Source organism: Magallana gigas, chromosome 10 (genome assembly GCF_963853765.1).
Source record: "Magallana gigas chromosome 10, xbMagGiga1.1, whole genome shotgun sequence".
In the NCBI taxonomy this organism is placed as follows: domain Eukaryota; kingdom Metazoa; phylum Mollusca; class Bivalvia; order Ostreida; family Ostreidae; genus Magallana; species Magallana gigas.
The window spans coordinates 788,366-810,535 of NC_088862.1; the positions used below are offsets into that span (position 1 = coordinate 788,366).

Sequence of the window (22,170 nt, forward strand, 5' to 3'; positions counted from 1 at the left end):
GTGAATTTTGAAATTAAACTGGATTTTGCTACAAAATGCTATACATTCACATATACAGTACTGAACAAAGCCAACTTAACAGAAAATAAACCCAGACTAACCCATGTGTTTACTTTTGAGGTTTACTCTGGGTTTACTCATAGTTTACTAGAGTGGACCCAGAATAAATCCGAAATAAACCCGGTGTAAACCCAAAGTAAATCCAGAGAGTAAACCCCGAGAATCAACTCCGATCAGAAGTAGACCCCTGAGGCAGACGCTACATGTGTATTTGGAATAGACAAGGGGTTAGAATTACAGGCAGTTAGATAATTAGATATGATACGGGTCTGATTCACATCTCAATGTTAAAAGAGGACCATAATAGCAAGCCGCGAGAAAACCGAAAGTAAACCCTGAGTGGTCCCTTAAGTAAACCCCCAACTGTACACGCATTTTCCAAAACTAAAACCGGAGTAAACCCAAAGTAAACCAAGAAAGTAAACCCGTGGTTTAGTTGTGGTTTACTTTAGTTTCAGGTTGGGTCTGATCGGTATTGTATTCGCGGCACTGTTAAGGATTACTATGAAAATATCAGCGGATTTAAACATCCATAAAACGATGCATCTGTTAAAACAAAATATTCATGTAAAGTTATTTTATCATGATATAAATGTGATATTAAATGAAACAGTACAGTAAATGCTACTTTGTATGACACTTAGTGTGGTCTTATGAATCGATGATCACGTTATATGTGTTGATAATTCTCCCGAATGGATAAAATATTGATAATAATAAACAAATAAACCCTTATTTGAATTAAAATTGTAAAGGATGATTAAATCATCTTTTCTGGTAGATTCTAAAAAGTGCTGCTGTTTTGTTTTGGGTTCATCTTTTATTAGAATAAAAATCAAAGAAATAAGCTTAGTTTGGAATTGATAATACCTTTGCTAAATATTGTATGTATTTCTTAACTACTATGTAGAATGCATTGGAGCATTTAACATTCCCTTAATATATATCCCCCCCCCCTTCCCCGAAATGATCTGTTAAGTGCATGCCCTTGTAAAACGAGGATTAAGATAGGCTTCCCAATGTCAAACACATCGAACTTGTACATTAAACACTCTAGAGAAGAAATAACACACGCTCTAAAAATATTCACATGCAGAATCAAAACAAGCATAGTAGATAGGATTTAATGGAATGATAATTGTTTTATGATTATGCACCGTTCATCTATAAAAAGAATTTTCTCATTTTAAAAAATTGATTGATCCCTATCTCTCTACACACAATATGCGTCAAAATTTAAAATATGACGTCACATCGACAAGTGCACCGCGATCAATAGGTTGTTTATATTTATCGTTGTTGGATTTATTTGATTACAAAGTTGCACGCATTGGCACTTTTATTAATGTAGTTTAATGTTTTCGTACCTATAACAATAGGAAAATATGTATTATATTATATTTTAGCATTTTTGATGAGTTGTTGTTTTATGTGATGTCATAGTTAACATTTCCTGTACTTTCTATTCGGCGCGACTACAAAGTAAATCTTAGCAGTGCTGCGTTTTAAGACATACCTACAAACATTTACCCAATGAAAAAAAAACTAAGGCATTTGGCGGTTTATATCATTTTAAGTAATGCAAATAGACAATTTAAAATTACTGAAATCACAAAAGAGAACTATATAACATAATTGCAAAATTTGTTGATTCTTTATTAAGGTCTTCCGTTTCCAACGGAAGACCTTTCTATTATTGTGCTGGTTAAGATTATTCTTATTTTTTTGTAAATTTTCAGGGCTAATGGACTTTACAAAACACTATCTTCATCAATTCATAAAAGTTAGAATTCCCTTTCCGGTAACGAGTTATTCCCCTTTTAAATTTTTTTAGGGCCTTTGGTTTCCAGACAAAGGCTCCGAGACTATGATAGCAGGGAATAGGAATCCAACGAATTTGAATAGCAGAGATATTGTAGTGGTGCACATTAGTTTTTGTTTTTAGATTACGTTTTTTATTTAGGAAAAGGTAGGGGGTCAAAAAACAGGATTCCAAAAAGTGCAAAAATTTAGACATATTTTCCTTTATATCTTTTTAACGAAAAATATTTTGTAAAGACATGTACAATAAAAGTTGTGCAGAATATCAAGGGCTTTCATTTAACACCAATAAAAAAGGGCTGGCCCCTTAAATTAAGGGCCAATAGCCTCTAAAAAATTTGCTTAATAACTCAAAAACGGTTAGGATTTTGATATGGCTGTCGCTGGAAAAGTTGCTTGTTGGGATCTCATAAAGGTCGTAACAATGTTATTTTGTAAGTGATTTGTGTAGGATGAGTGTAAAAAGCTTTACATTTTGACATGTACCTGTTTTCATTTGACAAGTTAACGAAAGTCTTTGTGCGTACAACTGGCATAAAGTTGCCGCAGAAAGTATGCTGGTTTATACAGGAGGCATTAATTCATAAGAGTTTTTGTTGTTGTTGGAGTATAAGCTTTTCCTTTAGGAGTTAAAGTCATTGTTGTTAAGTTCTTATAGTGCACAATCATTAAAAACGGCAATTGGAAAACAAAACATTCTTTTTCTTTTCTAGTAAACCACAACAATTTGGAATTAAAAAACTCTGTGCATTACATTTTAGTTATTAACTCCATGCATTTAAAATCTACCTTTAATCAGAGCTGCATGTGTGTGTGTACCATTACGTAAGCTCTCCCTTGCCCGCGGCCGAGAAAATCGGTTACCATGGTCGCGGCTGGACTACCTAGCGGTCAGCAGTTATCTAATACACGAGAGTTGCGTCTCTCATATATGAGTTTATTTAGCCGCGAACTCAAGAATTGTTTTAGTTTTGATTACACAAAATCTTTTGTGGATTAAACGAGTGGATGTCAAGTAAGAAATAGTTCATTTAATTAATAAAAGCAATGTCATTCTCTAAAGCAATAATAGACATAGATCAATTGTGGGGTTTAAGTTTAAAATATATAACTTCTATTTGATAGAGTAAGGTCATTATACTGCAAGCTTTTCAAATCTTCCTTGGTTCTGAGCTGTGCGTTTCTGTGCGTTGTACCTTTACGTAATCTATTCTTCGTCCACGGCCGAGGAGATCAGCCACGGCTGCATTACCTAGCGGTAAGCGGTTATTTAATACACAAGATTCGCACACCGCGACTTACACTTACATGCATATGAACGTGTTTGAGTTAATATAGCCGTATATACAAGAACTGTTTTAATTTTATGTTATAAAAGTTTGTCCTACTTGTATATATATTTAATTAAATATTTGAGTGTAAATGAATATTAATGAACGATATTACTCCAAATCGGAAAAATCGTTAGACATAAAATAATGGTTCATTTGTTCAGGTAATTAAAGTACTTTGAAAACTGTACAATTAATGTTTTAAATCAACACCCCCTTCAAATATTAAACCTTTAAATGATGATCATCCCTCGCACATGGCTGAGGAGATCCGGCGCGAGTGGAAAAGTGATCCGCCGTCGGTTCGTATTCTTCTACATGTACCTTATGACGCGTTTATGTTTCATATTTTGCACGGACACAACTATATTTTATTATGTTTTTAACTATTATATTGGTTTAAGATGCAAATATAAATTGATTTAACTTGTACAGTTGATTAAGCATTGATTTATACGATAGCGTACAAGGTAGTTTAAACATGAAATCAAATTATAATCAAAGTTCCATGTTTGCGGTAGGGGCTAGCACGATAAAGGAATGCCCTGAATTGAGGCATTCGATTATTATTTTTAAAAATATTCACATGAGTTTAAACAACTTTAGATTAGATTCTATCGGTCACATATTAATCAATTCTTTAGTTTCATTGTGGAAGCGAACTCATTGCTGCCCCCCCCCCCCCCCTTTCCTCCCGCCCCGCTGACAGGTGCTCGCGCTGGATTTTTTTTAAATTGGAGAAAAGATGACAAGATCTGTCGAAAATCATTTTTGGTGAATTCTTCTTATGTGTAACATTTTGTTTCACTTTCCCACCCCTTTGTTTATTCGGCCAGTCTGTGTTAATTCAATTGCCGCATGCGACCGAGAATCTTGTGTCGCTTCAGCGCACACAGCTCAGAACATTTATAGCCCCAGGTCATCAATTATTATGTAATTGAGTAACAGTTGGTAGGGTGATTTTACTACATAAAATAATAAAATCATAATATAATCTATTTGAATTGAGTACCATGCGTATAGATTCCCATAATAATAATTTTTTTTTTCCTCTCTATGTTTACATTTAATTTTGTTCAAATAATTAATAAATTTTCTATCATTTAAATTGTGTGCTTCATCAAATACTGATTCCGATTACCTTGAAGTCATTAATTTTCCATTGGCTTTGGACAAAAGAGAGACGCCTGACCATCCAATGAAAACAAATACACAGAGTTTGATTGACAGGTTCAGCCAGGTGCAGGTCTCACCCGATGTCCGAGGTTATGTGTGCTGTTTGTACACAGCCGAATGGTCTCAGTAAGAGTTATCAGTAGGAGTTATCGATGTAAATAAATAATAAAAATACATGCCTATCAAAACATGATCGTGCAAGTTAAAGTTGATATAGGTTTGTTCAAATAGAAATCATGTTTCACTAACTTTATTTAATATTTTTTATGTATAGCGAATTTTAATATTGTTTCAGTACTGAAACATCGCATGAAAACGTTAAATATACATGTACTCTGTAACTAGTCGTCTTTTAATACATATACCTTTCTTTTGTTTGTTAAAAATTCGTTCTATTTTGTTAAAGTAATGTAAAACACGGGCGCCATTTTGAAACAATTAACTTGTCAGAGAGTTCCGAATGAAATCTGATGAACATTTCACACGGTTCTCGCACGCTTTGCCCGAAACGCTAAACGGTTTACATGAAACTCTAAAAGGTTTACACGAAACGTTTCTCGCACGTAGGCCACACGCTTTTTTGGTGTAGTAGTACGTTTTAGGGTCTGTAAATTTTGTCAGCACGCAATTCTAAACTTGCACATAGTCTTCAAAAAATTTAGAAATATTTTAATATAGAAGTTATCTTTGAGAAAAGTTTACGTGTTTTGTAGGCGGGTTTAGTTTAAAAAAGAAATACACTTCCTGACATGAATCACGAGTACATACTGTTTATAACAATGCTTGCTACCCTTTGAAAATTTAACTCGCCATTAAACATCTCATTTTTTAAAGAATGTTTGAAACGATTACATAAACTCTGCTCGACAAATAGTTTTCCTAAAATATTATCTTCCTTTCTTTTTTCAAAACACGTTTTATATACAGGCTTTCAATCACAACACGTTTTTATAACAAAAGCAGAACTGAAAGTATAGTCATTATAATCGTTTGACACCATATAACATATATTTTCAACTCGCAGCAACAACGGAAGACCTACTCGGGGCTTTGCCACGAGCTCTGCTCTAGTTTTTAAACTATTTGATATTTTACCTTTCAAATCTCCAAGATCCTTTACCAACTGTTCAACCAACAACAATTTTTTTATGTAGGCCTGTATTGAATCCGGGTCCATACCACATGTCTTCAAGTTGTTCAGGGCGTCCTGGTACACGGTTGTTGCTCCAAGGTAACCTTCCAGATCCTTTACAGTTTGAAAAATAATTTTCCATTGTTGTTCAAAATCTGAGTCCGAAAGAGATAAATCTGTAAAATGTCCCCACTTGTTTCTTAAATTCCGAATTCGTTCTATGTTTGCTGACACGCTTTTATCATATGGATCTGGATCTGTTCCCCATTTGTTTTTATGTTCAGGAATTGAACCCAGGTTTCTTAAAAATATGTAAAGCAATGAAATGTCAAATTTCGAGTAATCTCCGTTATTGACAACCTGTTTTTGATGTTTACTGATTCGATATTTGTCTGGATATTTATTAATTTCCTTTTTCAAATCTTGTGGAGTTATCTCTTTCGTGAGAACATCGCGCAGTACATCAACGCAGGGACCCAAGATAGCTCGGGCAATTCGAGCAAGATTTGTTGTTTCCCGAGTAGAGTCATATTTTGATAAGACCATGCTCTTTTGCTCAAAACATCTAAAAAAAAAAAGCAAAAGAAAGGTTATTTTTGGTATTTTTTCTACAACTCAAAAAACTTTAACTAAGATAGGATATGTAAAGGGGCATAAAAACGCGAATATTATACAGGTACATTTAAAATTGAAATAAGATTACATACGAAACATTATAATAACTAACAATCTCGTTGCGAGCAGCAAGGAAGGTCTCATAAGGCGAGAAAAGACCCTGCTTTTGCCATTTGATAAAACACATGATCTTGGAATGTGGGATGGGGGTCTCATTTAAAGGGTCATATATATACTTGAAGTATTTTTTGACACAAATTGGTTATTAAAAATTAAACAAAATTAAATATGTTGAACTGAACGTCACGTACCTTTGCACAGATCAAAAAGGACACCTACATTTTTTCAAATGTACTCACGTGCTAAATTGAAGTTCTCGAATTGGCTAATTGCAGTACTTTAAGATTCACTTATATCTGAATATAAATAATTTTGAGAAGTTTGACAAAAATATTGGTGATTGTATGTTAGCTGATCAAAACAAGTACTAACTTTGTGTGATAATAGTATGAAAATATTAAAAAAAGATCTCAATTGAATAACGTTTTCGAACAATTATATATAACGTATCGTGAACACGATTATGACTCGTTGCGGGTAAATCAATGAAATGAATGACAGGCATATTTTGAAATTCTCATTGTTCTTTTTCTGTTATCTTTAAGCTCAAATTTCATTGCACTCATTTTAATTATAAAATCTTTAAATCGAATTCAACACTCATGAAAACGTTTAAAAGAGCAATGTTGTTGTTTTCACCATAAAACCCAGAAAATTCAAACTCTCTAAATTGTTCTCGGTACGAATGTTAATAAAAATAAAATCTATATATATAATTCATATATTTTTCATTAAAGTCATAACTAACAAATTTATATATATAATTCATATATTTTTCATACTATACAGTCATAACTAACAAATTAATTTATGCAGCAACACTTATTTTATTGATATATGAAGTTTTATTCCATATGATGAAAAGATATCTTTAGTACCCGATTTTACAATCAAAATGTTTTGTCACCACGGCGCAGGATAGCGTTAAAAACAAAACGTCAAGATAACGCAAGCACAGTTAATAAAAATATCCTCTCTTTATATCACCCTGAGTCTTTTGTGCTTTACAACATACAATTTCAATAGTCACTATATCACTTTACATCTATTTTGTTCACAGGTGTTCAAAAATCATAAGTTAGTTCCTATTAGTTTTCTTATTTTTAAGCACATATCTCCTTGTATACAGTAATAAAATCCCTGAATGTCAGTGACGTTGTTTATTTTTTATTTATTTTTTTACAGATATTTTATTTTCTTTTGTACTGTTTGATGTTCAAAATACATTTAACATTTTGATGATAAAATTTTTCTACTAAAATGTCTCAATAACGAACAGTGTTTAAATTCTTTAATAAGTAAATTAATTTACTTTTTAACCGTAACCTCCGCAATATTAGTAGCCCTTTAAATTACAATTTTATTGTCAATTTCTATTTTTTTTTTTAGGTTTTATTACATTTATCGAGTAATACAAAGGGTTAAAAATATCATGTAAGAAAATCACTACCGTTTAAGGACATGCTAAGGAAACAAAGGGAAAATGTACCAAATGTTTCTTCCAAAATGTTATAAGTAAATCAGTTTACAAGCATATTTTGAAACATATTAGAGCTTTTTTTTTCAAGAGATAGTCGCGTGATAAGAATAGTATAATTTTGGTAAAAACCGGTTTGGAAAGTACATGTTTATATCACCATGCATGTGTAAATACAATATGTTTAAAGAGGCCAGATGGTCAACAAATTCACCGTCAGATCTACCTTTAATATTAAGATATGATTTGTTTTGTTATAAACTATTATTCACCTTTTAAATTTGGATATTTTCTATATCTTTACATAAAAAAAACCTTTTAAAGGAATCAATACAGTCTAAATATGGCCACGACAATCGAGCTTCTTAAAACGTATAATATTTCAAGATGTAAACATTCTAAACTTGCAGAAAATTACACATTTCTCTGCTACTAATGCAACATTTTTCAGTGCTTAAGATCAAACGACATGTTCCTCGAACATCTTTTTTGTTTATATCTCCTCGTAATAAAATCATTATTATCATTTTCATAATGATTAAAACTTTATTTGTACAAATGAATACGCCTAGATGCCATGTGGCTGAGACTTGAAACTTTTACCAATGTCTTCATTATACTTAGATGGTTCTTTAATCCATAAACCGGAAGGGCCTGAGCATCCCCCCCCTTCTAGCAGTTATTGCCCCTTGGGATGGGGGCGTCTACCTTGGCCGAATAAAAGGACATAAAGGTCAAAGGCCAAGGTGATTTGGAACTCTGTTAATTTATGAGTTTTCATTTTTTTTAAATACAGAATTATAGTAAGGGTTTCAATAGCTTGCTGGATTGCACAATAAGATATTCAATTGGGTCAGCCAGGTATCACATCAACGCTTGTGGTTACTCAAGTGGAACTTGTTTTTACAGTCAGCCCATTCGTATTGTACAAATATAGCTAGCCTCTAGAACACGCTCTTCTATTGTTTTGTTTTTTGTTAATATGCTTGTGTACAGAGTATTCACTTGGTTCAGTTTTGTACAGAATAAATGCAAAAAAATTCAGAAAAAAAATTCTATAGATGTTTACGATTAACAACATGGCATTCTTAATGAAATGGCTTGAAATTTAAAAAAAATTCTTTAAAAATCACTTATAGGTGTGTGGTTTTACCATTTTATAGAACAACATAAATTATAGGTATGATAATGTTTTGTATACCTTATTGAGCAATCTAGTAACTTATTAAAATATTAAGGTGAAAAGACCTCTAATTGTTCGAGAACAATTAGTCTACTAGTCTTCATCATTAAAATGGGTCTTAGAAAACAATTACTTTGAGCTCAATGGAAAATGTTTTAAACAAATCATAGGATGCAGTATGGGTGCAATACCATCTCCAGAAATTTCAGATACAAGAATGTATCAAATCACCAACTATATAATGTCAAAATTCAAGTTCTTTACCACTGGACTTAGAGACGATGGTTTTATGGCCTTCAATGGCACACAAAATGAAATTCTACAATTTTTTGACAATCGGCAATACATGTCACGAACACCTGGCCCCAAGGTAATAAAACTTTCTTGAGTACAATCTCGTACTCCAAATCGTACTCTGTGCTCCAAACCGTACTCGTACTCAAGGTATCGAGGTTTTAAAACTTTTTCATACCCATACTCGTACTCCGGCTGATTACAAAGCGGCGATTTTCTGAATAAGCTATGAAGCTTTCTCAAAGTCGTACTCAAGACATTTGAGGTCAGATGACACGTTCCTCAAGAATCTTTTTCGTATCTCCTCGTAATAAAGAGTTCCAATAAAAAATACTAATTTTATAATTATTTTTAAAATGATTAAAATTAAATTGAATGTGGTTATGTGTCTAGATGGCCGAGTGGTTAGAACCGTGGCCGCTCACTGCCAGAAGCGTATAGGTTCTAGAGGTCGTGAGTTCAAAGCCCCGCCCGGCCGAGATAGAGTTCCAATAAAGTGAATTTTACTGTGCTGTAGATGTATTCATTTTTATATCAGCAATTCAAGTGTTTTTTCAAGAAGATTATATAGGAAATTGCGTACTCTAGTATTTTGCAGAAATGCCTGGTAAGGTACCCTAATTTTTTTGCAAGAAAGCTTGTCAAAATAGTTGTAAACCATCAACAAATTCCTGGAAAAAGTTATATAAAATTGAGGAACGTGTCGTCTGACCTTAATCGAAAATAAGTGCATTGCAAACATATAATATTGTTCATATTGTAACGTTGCTGTATTATACGCTATAATTTAATAATATTGGAAATATTAAAATGGAAAGTTTTTACCATTTTATTAATGATATATCTAGATATAATGGAGGTGAATTTTAGAGTAAGGGCGAACTGCATCCAAGATTATCAAAATAACTATTAGATAATTTGCTTCATTAATTAATGTACATATACATGTAAATCTACGTACAAAATACTACCGTTGAATAGCTCGACTTTTTAAGAATTCTGTTTTTAGTCAAATACGACCCATACACCCCATCATTTAAAACAAAGAAATCAATGTACATGTATCGTTATTAATCAATTTCAATCAGATGTACTTGCGGGGTCCCTTTTTTGATTATAGTGAAAATGTAGGTTAGTTCTAAACATAAACAAAGGATGGAGGATGCATTAAAGTCTAACACTTTCTATTACTTACTTATTAATCAATTATCATTTATGTTGCATGCCACAAAACTTGGAAAGGGAAAAATTTCATAGAATAAGCGGTAAATCAGTGGCGGAGTAAAGGAGGTCGCACCCCCCCCCCCCCCCCCCCCACACACACACACAGCCCTAAAAATTGTCCAAATAAAGTTAAATCATACTACTTCTGGCAAAGAAAATGTACAACTTGCGAGTCTTAATTATCTTTTTTTTTCTTTAACTTGGGGGATTCCTCTACATTAGACTGATTTCAATGGTGCAATATGAAGAAAACGCGTTTGTTCAATGGTGTAACTAAAACCCCCCAGAAAAAACCATTTTAGTTACGTCCTTGTGTCCTTGTGTTCAAATATGACCAGTTACCAATATACCCACCTTTAAGTAATTGGTTATACTAACTAGTGTTTTAACGACTCTTCCATTGTTATTATAATATAAGCTGGTATATATAGTTATCTTTTATTAAAACTTCATTAATTTACATTGTCCCATTGAACTTGATTTTTAAACTGATTAATTTATAGTCATTCGAAAGAAAAAAAAAAGGATATGTTTCTTGGATTTTTTCAAGACAGAGGGATTTGATGACTGTAGGTCTTAAATCTACAAACTTTTAAAAATTGTAAATAATTTTATTACTTTAAGTATACCGGTAATCACAAGAAGAGATATCTCAAACGTTTTTTTGAATATCAAAGAAATTTTACCATGAAACATCACATACCTTACGATCTTTATTATTTATTTCAGATTAAAACATCGAGAGCATAGACATGTCTAAGTGTACGTAAGGTGAAATGCATTGTTTGGCTTAACATTTGATTATAAACGCTCGAATATAAGGATGGTGGGTCCCGGTGACCCCATAGTCTTTAGTATTACATTAGTATCTTTCTACAAATGAATATTCAAAAATAAAATTTGGTGTTATGACATCAAATTTTATTCTTAAATATACAGTTATTGAAAAACATTAAAGGCACATGGTTACGATTTTGGTCAAAAAATATTTTTTTCTATTTTGATGTTTACAATGCTTCAGTAAGGCATTTTTAATAGGCACCAAAATTTGAGTGTCATTTGATGAGTCATAAACGAGTTGCAGAGGTTACAATTCTTCGCTATGTAAACAAAGCGTTTGTTTACATTTTGAATGTTGAAGTCAAAATTCCAGTTTTAGACCTAAAATGAATGTCGTGTTAATCGTTAGGAACTGTTAATTTATGCTTAAAATGAAAAATAAGATAGACAAACCAGCTTTAAAAAGATGTGTTACTGGTATATTAAACCTATGTAAACAAAAACAGAGCACGAGCCTTGTTTACATAACGAAGAACTGTAAGCCCTGTATCTTACTTAAAACTCAACGACTGGCACCCAAATTTCATTTGATCATTAGAAATACATTCCTAAAGCATTGCAAATAATAAAAACAGAAAAAAAATTGACCAAAATCGTGACCATGCCCCTTTAAGTATGATCGACGTATATATTCTGCTTGGGAATTCGGGTAATTAACAGTTCATTAAAAGCTGTTTATATAAAAAAAAACACTTTAATTGATCATAACCCGCATGATAGAAGCTAAAATTTATGAGAGAGAGAGGGAGAGAGAGAGAGAGAGGTATTGTTATTCTATGCAATCGATTAAAAAATACATGTACTACTTAAAATAGCTTCTTCGCATTTTCATGTGAGAGATTTTTCTCTATATAGCTTAACTGTGGGAACATTCATCTCTTAAATTGTTTTATTATACCCGCTCTTTCTAAAGAAAGTTCGGGTATATTGTTGTTACCCTAATCTGTCCATCCGTCCGTCCGTCCGTCTGTCACGTTTTACTTTCTCAAACTGCTCTTACATCTTATGAACCAGCAAACTTAATTTAAGTTTGATTTGGGGTATTATGTTGTTTTGTAAAAAGGTTTCAAAAATTCTCTGTTAGTCCTGGGGGTCAAATAATTGGTAAAAAATGACGCTATTTCACAAAAAACCTTCTTCATCGAACTCCTCCTACATTTTCAACAGTAGACAAATCATCTTTTGGAATATGTTTTAGGGTATCCTATAGATGTGCAATAAGGTTTCGGAATTTTCAATATTGTCCTGCGGTCATTTAATGGCTGAAAAATGACGTGTTCTTTTTTTTTTTTTACCAAAAAACTGGTTTCAAAAACGTCATTTTTTTTGGCAGTAGCCAAATGATCTTCTAGAATATGATTTGGGGTGTCATATTGAAGTGCGATCAGGTTTCAGATTTTTTTTTATTGAGGAGATCAGTGGGCAACAAAAAATGACGTTTTTTTGCAAAAAAAGTATGGTTCCCAGAACTCCTCTTACAACTTTTGGAGTAGCTAAGTCATCTCTTGGAATATATTTTGGGCTGTCCTATAGATGTGCAATAAGGTTTTAAAGATTTAAATTTCATTTTAAAGGGAGTCAAATAGAAGCAAAAAATTGACGTTTATCACAAAAAAAACCTAGATCCCAGAACTCCTCTTATGATTTAATGGATAGACACATCATATCTTGGGATATTATAGGGACTGTTCTATAGATGTGCAGTAAGGTTTTGAAAAATTAAATCTAACCCTTTTTCAGAGGCCATTACCTACATACCCTTTGATGCCCTTTAAGGATCAAGAATATATATGGTTAAGGGGTGGGGATCTCAACCGTTTTCGAGATATTCGTGCACTTCCTGTTCGAGGGGGGTCACGACAACCCCCGGGGCCCATGACCTACATACCGTTTGATGCCCCTTGACACAAGGAACAAGAATATTATTACTTATTAGGTTAGTTACTGACTCACTACTGAAATATATTGGGTTGATCAATCTCATAGATGGCGAGGCGAAGCCGAGCCGTCTATGAGATTGATCAACCCAATATATTTCAGTAGTGAGTCAGTAACTAACCTAATAAGTGTTTTGTTTTCCCGAGGACTATCAAGCGACATATTCATTCACAAATAGCGGTGATCTACGCAAAGCCATGTACAAGATGTCTTACATCTCGTCCAATTAAACTCATTTAAACTCTTCAAAATTTTCAATCTCACCTTTCAAATACTCTTTCAAAATCTTTGCTTCACACATGTTTACTTACAATGTTTTGTTGCTATTCAATTTTAAACTTCTGCAGAGATTTGAGCAAATTTAGACGCTGCCATTTTGTTCTGCTCCAGACACAACAATGTGACGTCAATATTCAAAGGGCAACTACTCTAATTTAAAAAATAATTCCAAAGGGCCACTACTCTAAATATTTTAATGACTTACTAAACACGATTTCTGTGTTAAATAATATGAAATATCGAGATGAATAGGTGAGGCGGCGGCCAATGACGGCCATATTGCCTAATATTAATCCTCACAGAACCTACATAGAGATATATGAGGCAATCACGTGCCATGTTTAATCCAATGAAAATGTGACATTTCAGTCCGAGGGAAAACAAATATGGTTTAAGGTTGGGGATCTCAACTGTTTTGAAGATATTAAGGGACTTGCTGTTTGAGGGGGTCAGGACCACCCACAGGGCCCATGACCTACATAACATTTGATGCCCCTTGACATCAGAAACATGAACCTATATGGTTTAGGGGTCATGATTATAACAGTTTCTGAGATATTTGGTAATTTCAAATTCGTGGGGGGGTGGGGATGACCCCAGCGGTCAGATCTAATAAACCCCATATATTGCCATTTATAATAGTCAATATATGATTTTTAAAACCCTATATTATTATCTTTGTCCGTTTTTAAGTTACTATTTACAATAGAGTCTACGATTCTTCCTACAAAGTTCAATGTTAGACCCCACACCCTTTTGTCCCTCCCCCCCCCCCCGAAAAGTGGTTGTCTAACCCAAAATGAGAAAAATCAATCCAGGGTGCACAACTAGATATGCAGGCCTATCATATCCTAGAGTTTTATACAATTATGTTCAGCCATCTCTGAGAAACACGTTCAGAGCGGGAAAGAAGAAAAAGAAGAAGATGAAGAATAATAATACATGTATTAAGAACCGTACAAAAACAATAAGTCTCCAAATTTCATTCGGGAGACTTAAAAATAAAGATTAAATATAGATACGATCATCAAACATCAATAATTTAAAAATTATTGACAATTTCTGATTCTAAGGGGGTCAGTATGACCCCTTGGGGTCATGACTTACATGCCATAATGATCTGATGCGCCAAGACCTAAGAAGGAATATTATCTTTGGATTAAGGTGGGGATCTCAATGGTTTTTATAATATTTGATAATTTCAGGAAGAGCACTTGCAATAATGACCTACATACCATCTGAAATGTCTTGAACAAAGAAACAATAATATAATATGTACATGATATATGATTCAATTTAAAAAACCAGATAGAGATCAATCATCTATGTATTGTAAAATTTCCTTTGTATATATACATGTATCAGTTTGTGTTTTGTTCTATACTATTCATGTTCATGACTGTAGTATGGCTCAGTCTTTTTTTAAATTACATTAATAAATTGTCAAATATATGACTTGGAACCCCCACCCCCAAACTAACTCAAATATAAACTGTTGACAAGTTAAAATTAATAACAATAAATGATTCAAATTATAAATGTTTATACTCCTCATTCACAACCCCCCTCCCCCCCCCCCAAAAAAAAAAACAAACAAAAAAACTAACCTGGTTCTAAAGATTCAGTCTTCTTAATACATTCTTACATGTGTACAGTAGCAAATTTCAAATCGTTTCTTGCTTTTTCTCTCCTGATGCACATAAACATTTTGGAAATTGCTTAATTCAATTTTTAAGATTTATAAACAAAATGCTATATGCATGTTTATTCGCCTTCTGTTTATTCTAAAGTCTCCTTAACAGGGCAGTGTCATTATTAGGCTAGGAATTACCCACATGGATCAAACACTACATATGAATAAGATAAGATACTTTATTATTTCTAGTTCTAGAATGTCAGAGTGTCTCCAAGGGGGTATAACCTACATACAATTTGACGCGCAATGTCACAAAGAGCAAAAATAAATTATATGGTTTAGGGATGAGGATCTCAGATCTCAGAAGTTAACAAAATATGCAGTGTATCATCATTTCCTATTTCATAAAGAGGGGTGTGTTAAAGACAACACCGGGGGGTCATTAATGTACTTTTCACCATTTGATGCATCATAATGACATTAGAAGATATTTTGTATTTTCCTGTTTCGTAGGATCAGAACAGTCACATAAGGTCATGACCTACATTGTATTCGATGCATTATAATACATTAAGAAAGAAATACTCCTTCCTTCCTATTATAACTCATATAAAAATGATAAGTGTATACACTTACTTACATGTAATACACAAATTTAATACGAAATTGTTTATACAGAGTCAATATGGGGTCAACTCAATAGTGTAAGTCTGACAAATGAAAACAAATAACTTTTGCAATTAAAATGACAGAAACTTTACAAATGCGATAGGATAGGTAACGATGATAAGCTTATTTAAATATTAAAAGATGATGATACAGTATGCTGTCAAAAGGAGATCACATTTAGAAAGTGAAAGTAAAACGTATGTATGCTGGCTTCTCATTCTATTGTGCTACGGCTTCTAAATGTATTATGCTTACCTTTATTGGCCAACATCATAATGATAATCCAATTAAAACACATTGAATTCCTTTAGCTGATCTTAACTAATCCTTTTCTGCATATGGAAAACACATACATGTAATCGAAGAGCTGGGTAAAACTAGAACCCGCTAATGAGACATGCAGACCTGTGTTGTCTACGTAACTACAGACACAGATCAGTTATTTTAAGGTGGTGCAGGACACCTGCATATTGTGATGTATACTTCCTATTGAGATAAACAATAAAGTATGAATATTAATTAAATATTATCCCCCAAATAATGTTACCTAACATTGAAGCGCAATGGGTTAGAGCGTTTACATGTCTGTAAGGGCATTGGGGTCCAAGGTGTATTGTTGGTAATTTTACTATTGATATAAATGAATTTTCATGGGGGGGGGGGGGGGGGTCTGGACACCTCACTCCCACCCCTTCTCTAAATCTGAGGACACGATGATGTACATGTAGGCATACAGAAGCAAATCTAAAACCGGCAACCGCCACGGTGAGGGGGCATAATTTGATTTTTAATTTTGTTTGTAATAATTACATAGACCATTATACTTTCTATGACATGAAATGTTAAGATTATTGATTAACTGAAAATTCACTGCAAACAGTTCAACCCCAAATTGCACATAAAGTGCTGCTCATGTGTATTATCAAATGGGAAGGGATCTCGTCCTTCAGTTATGAAAATTATAATTTTTAAATGTATTACCGGAGCTTGCATGTGGCCTTCATTTTTAATTAAACTGGTACAAAACAGTGTTATTTAGGGGCAAAAATTTGGTGCGGGTATTACTGTCTAATGACAGCATCTAGTTTCATTAATTGTTTTATTTCATTAGCAAGTAATATTTAGATATATGTCTAATGACAGCATCTAGTTTCATTAATTGTTTTATTTCATTAGCAAGTAACTATTTAGATAATTCATATAGTTATTCCTTTTTTATCTAAAGTAACCAAATATTTTTATTATACTTTCATGTTAAATACTGAAATCTGATTGGTTTAGACGCAGTTGGTAATCCGTTGTATTACCCTCAGCGTTAGCAACGCACGATGAATTGTTACATGCGCGTATATTATGCGCGTACGGTTCGCCGTAGAATTCACTTCATTTTTATAAAAAAGCAGTAAAGTTTTCATTCAGTATTATTAATAATAAAATAAATAGTGCCTGTTTGGAAGGGTTGACAATGGTTGTCTCGGGGTGTCAATTTCAACAGTTACCCTCCCAAACAGGCACTATTTATATAATGTCAAATGCATCAAAACTAACACATGTATTTCGAATTTTAAAGATGAATAGGCTTGCTCAAAAATATCAAATGACGTTACTTAAGATTAAGAATGACACAGTACGTGTATGTATAAATTCTAAACACACATTTTCAAGCCTTGACTAAGTGAGAAAAACTTGAACCATCAATAAAACCCCACAAAAAGGGTTACAGCAACTTTAGTGCACAGTTTCTTTAAACATGTTGTTTCGGTTTAACGTGGTCCTCATAGTGGAAATTTCAAGAATATTTCAATTAGTTAACTTTCTTAAACTCTCGTGCACATTCTCAAAAATATTGAAATGAGAAACTTTACGTGTGTTCTTGGCTTTTGGCATATGTTCATTGATGCAATTCCAACCCCAACCCCCATCCCACCCCTTCAAGATATTAGATTTTTTTCTCACAAAAATTAAGGCAAATATAGTATGTTGCAATTAAATTGGAATACCCCTATAATTTCCCGAGTGTATACTTTCTGACTGTGAAAATAAACGGATCTTCTCAGTATTTTTGTGGATTTCCCAAGTATATGTTTCTATTTTTGAATTAAACTCTTCCTGTTATTCCTCATATAGGAACTGCTCACTAAATATCTTAAGAGATATCCACTTGGGGGCAGTGACTTTCCAGTTTTGTACTGGCGTCGTATCCTTCCTTACAATATAATTATACTTAATCATCACATGCATGAATCACTATCTGAGTCTCATGAGAGAGAGAGAAAGACAGAGAGAGAAAGACAGAGAGAGAGAGAGACAGACAGACAGACAGACATTTGACATAAACACAATTTGTTAATAATTTTACCAATTACCACGTTTGGCGCACCCCCCCCCTCCCCCAATGGTGGTTTGAGTCCCGTTTGGTGGGCAATCATCCATGTCGTACACTTAATATACTGGCCATTTGGGAGTAAAAAAGCGTGCGTTTTCTTTCACACTAAGAGAAGAGAAAAGCGCATGATGTCGAGTGGTGTGGTGAGTAGTTCAGAACTCGTACTATATAGATATTCTGAGGTTTTTCTTAAAATTGTATGTGGAAAATTTTGCGCTTAGTTATTACAAATCAACATACATCATAACAGTACCTTGCTTGAACCACTACATTTGCATCATTTCACCTTAAAATCCGTTTTCAGAGGCTGTTATAAGCTTGGGCGTTTTTTTTGACTTGACTTCTTTCAGTTTAATGCATCCGGTTGACGTAAAATAATCATAACCAATGAAATTTCTTGATCTAAAATCATATACGTGAAAGGCTAATTTTTTTCTATGGAGGACCATTACAGTAATTTTTCTATATTATTTGATGACCATTGAAAATTACCGTTTCGTGTGTTGTAATGATATATTTAATAATTTTTGTTAGCAAAAAAACAACCAAGTCCAACAGGATGAATGACCATCTTTAAGTTCTCCTTAAAGATAGCTTAAAGATGCTTAAAGGTAGCTTAAAGACGATCTTTAAGCCACCTTTAAGCTACCTTTAAGCTATATGTGTTGCTTAAAGATGGCTTAAAGAAAGCGTAAAGATGGCTTAAAGGCAGCTTAAAGACTATCTTAAAGCCACCTTTAAGCCACCTTTAAGGACAACTTATAGGTTCTTAATGTCCAAACTTCTTTAAGATACCTTTAAGCTACCTTTAAGCCATCTTTAAGCCTCCTTTAAGCCACCTTTAAGCCATTAAAAATATTTTAATTCAATGTTGTGCTTAATTTACCAACAAAATATATTAACTATATGATAATGAAAGAAAAGGTATTAAAAACGGTTTTTGTTCTCAAAAATAAAATGAAAAAAAAAATAATCGTAACGCCCAAGACGAGGATTGAACCCGGGACCGTTCGTTTCCCAGCATCACCTCGCTTTTTTTTTTTTTTTTTTTATCTTTTATTGATATTCAACATAATAGACACTGTACATATCAATTCTTAAAAACAGCAATGTCTAATAAACAAATGAATTTATACAAAAGGACAAGTATTAAAAAATAAATAACAACACACCCTCCGTTTCTTTAAGTAGAGGATTTCTGTTCAAAAATAATTTGGAGAAAATATTTCTTCTGTTTTCCTTGATACACAATTGGTAATGATTATATGAAATAAATTGTCTTAACATGTATTTACAAAATTTAGTAACATCCATCTTCTGTTGACTTTTGATAAATTCTAAACACACATTTTCAAGCCTTGACTAAGTGAGAAAAACTTGAACCATCAATAAAACCCCACAAAAAGGGTTAAAGCAACTTTAGTGCACAGTTTCCTTAAACATGTTGTTTCGGTTTAACGTGGTCCTCATAGTGGAAATGTCAAGAATATTTCAATTAGTTAACTTTCTTAAACTCTCGTGCACATTCTCAAAAATATTGAAATGAGAAACTTTACGTGTGTTCTTGGCTTTTGGCATATGTTCATTGATGCAATTCCAACCCCAACCCCCATCCCACCCCTTCAAGATATTAGATTTTTTTTCTCACAAAAATTAAGGCAAATATAGTATGTTGCAATTAAATTGGAATACCCCTATAATTTCCCGAGTGTATACTTTCTGAGTGTGAAAATAAACGGATCTTCTCAGTATTTTTGTGGATTTCCCAAGTATATGTTTCTATTTTTGAATTAAACTCTTCCTGTTATTCCTCATATAGGAACTGCTCACTAAATATCTTAAGAGATATCTACTTGGGGGCAGTGACTTTCCAGTTTTGTACTGGCGTCGTATCCTTCCTTAAAATATAATTATACTTAATCATCACATGCATGAATCACTATCTGAGTCTCATGAGAGAGAGAGAGAGAGAGAGAAAGACAGAGAGAGAAAGATAGAGAGAGAGACAGACAGACAGACAGACATTTGACATAAACACATTTGTTAATAATTTTACCAATTACCACGTTTGGCGCACCCCCCCCCCCCCCAATGGTGGTTTGAGTCCCGTTTGGTGGGCAATCATCCATGTCGTACACTTAATATACTAGCCATTTGGGAGTAAAAAAGCGCATGATGTCGAGTGGTGTGGTGAGTAGTTCAGAACTCGTACTATATAGATATTTTGAGGTTTTCTTAAAATTGTATGTGGAAAAGTTTGCGCTTAGTTATTACAAATAAACATACATTATAACAGTACCTTGCTTGAACCACTACATTTGCATCATTTCACCTTTAAAATCCGTTTTCAGAGGCTGTTATGAGCTTGGGCGTTTTCTTTGACTTGAATACTTTCATTTTAATGCATCCGGTTGACGTAAAATAATCATAACCAATGAAATTTCTTGATCTAAAATCATATACGTGAAAGGCTAATTTTTTTTCTATGGAGGACCATTACAGTAATTTTTCTATATTATTTGATGACTATTGAAAATTACCGTTTCGTGTGTTGTAATGATATATTTAATAATATTTAATAATTGTTAGCAAAAAAAAACAACCAAGGGAGGGAAGGTGTCCATTTTGAAGTCTACAAAAAAAGGAAAGAGCCTCAAAGGTCTTAACAGACAAAAAGAAAAATCCATCGCTCATTTAGCAAAAGAAAGGACACCCTTTTGGAAAAGGTTATGAGTTATAATTATATTCTTTTTATATAAAACATGTTTAAGAAGTAAACCCGAAGGAACCAAAATACACCCCCCCCCCCCCACACACACACACATTTTTTTTCTTTTATATAGAAAAAGAAAATTATTATTTTTGTTTTCAATGTTTGGTCAATACTTCCCCTCTCCTCTTTCAAATGTGATGCTAGGGGTAAGGTAAACTAATATCTAATATAAAATAAGACTTCTAGCTATAGTCCTTTTACTGATGTTTCATAGAAAAAATAAACACTAGAATAATTATTATAAAATAACAATAAGGTAGAATCAATATCCAATACAATTAATGTTCTTTTAATTAATATTCAAAAAATATATAAAAATTCCGCAGGTACAGGATCTATACACTGCCACTTATGCTGAAGTGTATGTTGTAATAAAGGGACCTTTCGGGACCAGATATGAGTATAAAAGTCCGAACTTCAATGAGGTATGAAACAGATTGCTGAAATGTAGATAGAAAAATCATTACTTTATTGTAGACTTTGAAGTTTGTTTACCGAATGTTCATAGTATTTATTTTAAAAGTAATAAAAATTTAAGTAAAACATTATGTTCGATTTAGCAACTTACTAAGATTTCTTCGTCTGTGGACGGAACCGAATGTGCCACATCACTCAGTTTGTCGGCGTCATCATCATCATCGTCTGCGTCGCCATCATCATCATCATCATCGTCGTCGACTGCGTCACCATCATCATCATCATCATCATCGTCGTCGTAATCTGCGTCCGCTCCGCCAATTTCTGTTCAACATGCGGAGCAAGCTGTTCAAACGATAGAATCTGTGTTTGAAGGAAACATTGATAGTAATTGTTGTAGAGTACATTTTATGTGGGGAGGGATCATGTGAGAATACATTGTGGGTATGGTGTGAGGAGAAAGATTGTTCATTTTGGCGGCATGCGTGGTGTATGGGAGTTACAGCTTAAAGGAAAAATGCCCTGAAAAATCTGAAATTCTATTGTCCCCAACATTTAATACGTAATAAGTAAAATTGAATATAATCTCTAATTATCATTACCTGAAATCTTGTATAGTTATTCCCACTCAGATTCGCTCTGACCCTCTTTAAGTTCTTCTATTACATAACGAACTCTAAAAGAACACTTTTCTTCATTGTCTTTATTTTTTTCCATTTTTGAAACAATGTGTTTGAGTCCATGCCATTTAATCGTGTTTGTACGTGTAAAATAATGTCTGCTTTTGTTTTGTTTGCTA

At 33.2% G+C, this 22,170-nt stretch overlaps 1 protein-coding gene across 7 annotated transcripts in view; it reads right to left on the reverse strand.

Annotated features, from left to right (window-relative positions):
- The window catches only part of LOC117683640 (serine/threonine-protein phosphatase 6 regulatory ankyrin repeat subunit A-like), a 59,581-nt gene extending 38,977 nt beyond the window's left edge, over positions 1–20,604 (reverse strand). For 2 of the 7 annotated variants that reach the window (XM_066072899.1, XM_066072893.1), the window contains exons 1-3: positions 20,481–20,598; positions 6,495–6,551; positions 5,484–6,085 (exon numbers count right to left, since the gene is read on the reverse strand). In XM_066072899.1, coding sequence (XP_065928971.1) covers positions 5,484–6,066 — 583 coding nt within the window. In that variant the 5' untranslated portion in view covers positions 6,067–6,085; positions 6,495–6,551; positions 20,481–20,598. Of the gene's footprint in view, positions 1–5,483; positions 6,086–6,446; positions 6,552–18,434; positions 18,529–20,480 lie in introns of those variants that run through there. The other 5 variants (XM_066072895.1, XM_066072894.1, XM_066072896.1 and 2 more) reach the window with 5 other exon arrangements.
- Between the last annotated feature and the right edge of the window lie 1,566 nt (positions 20,605–22,170).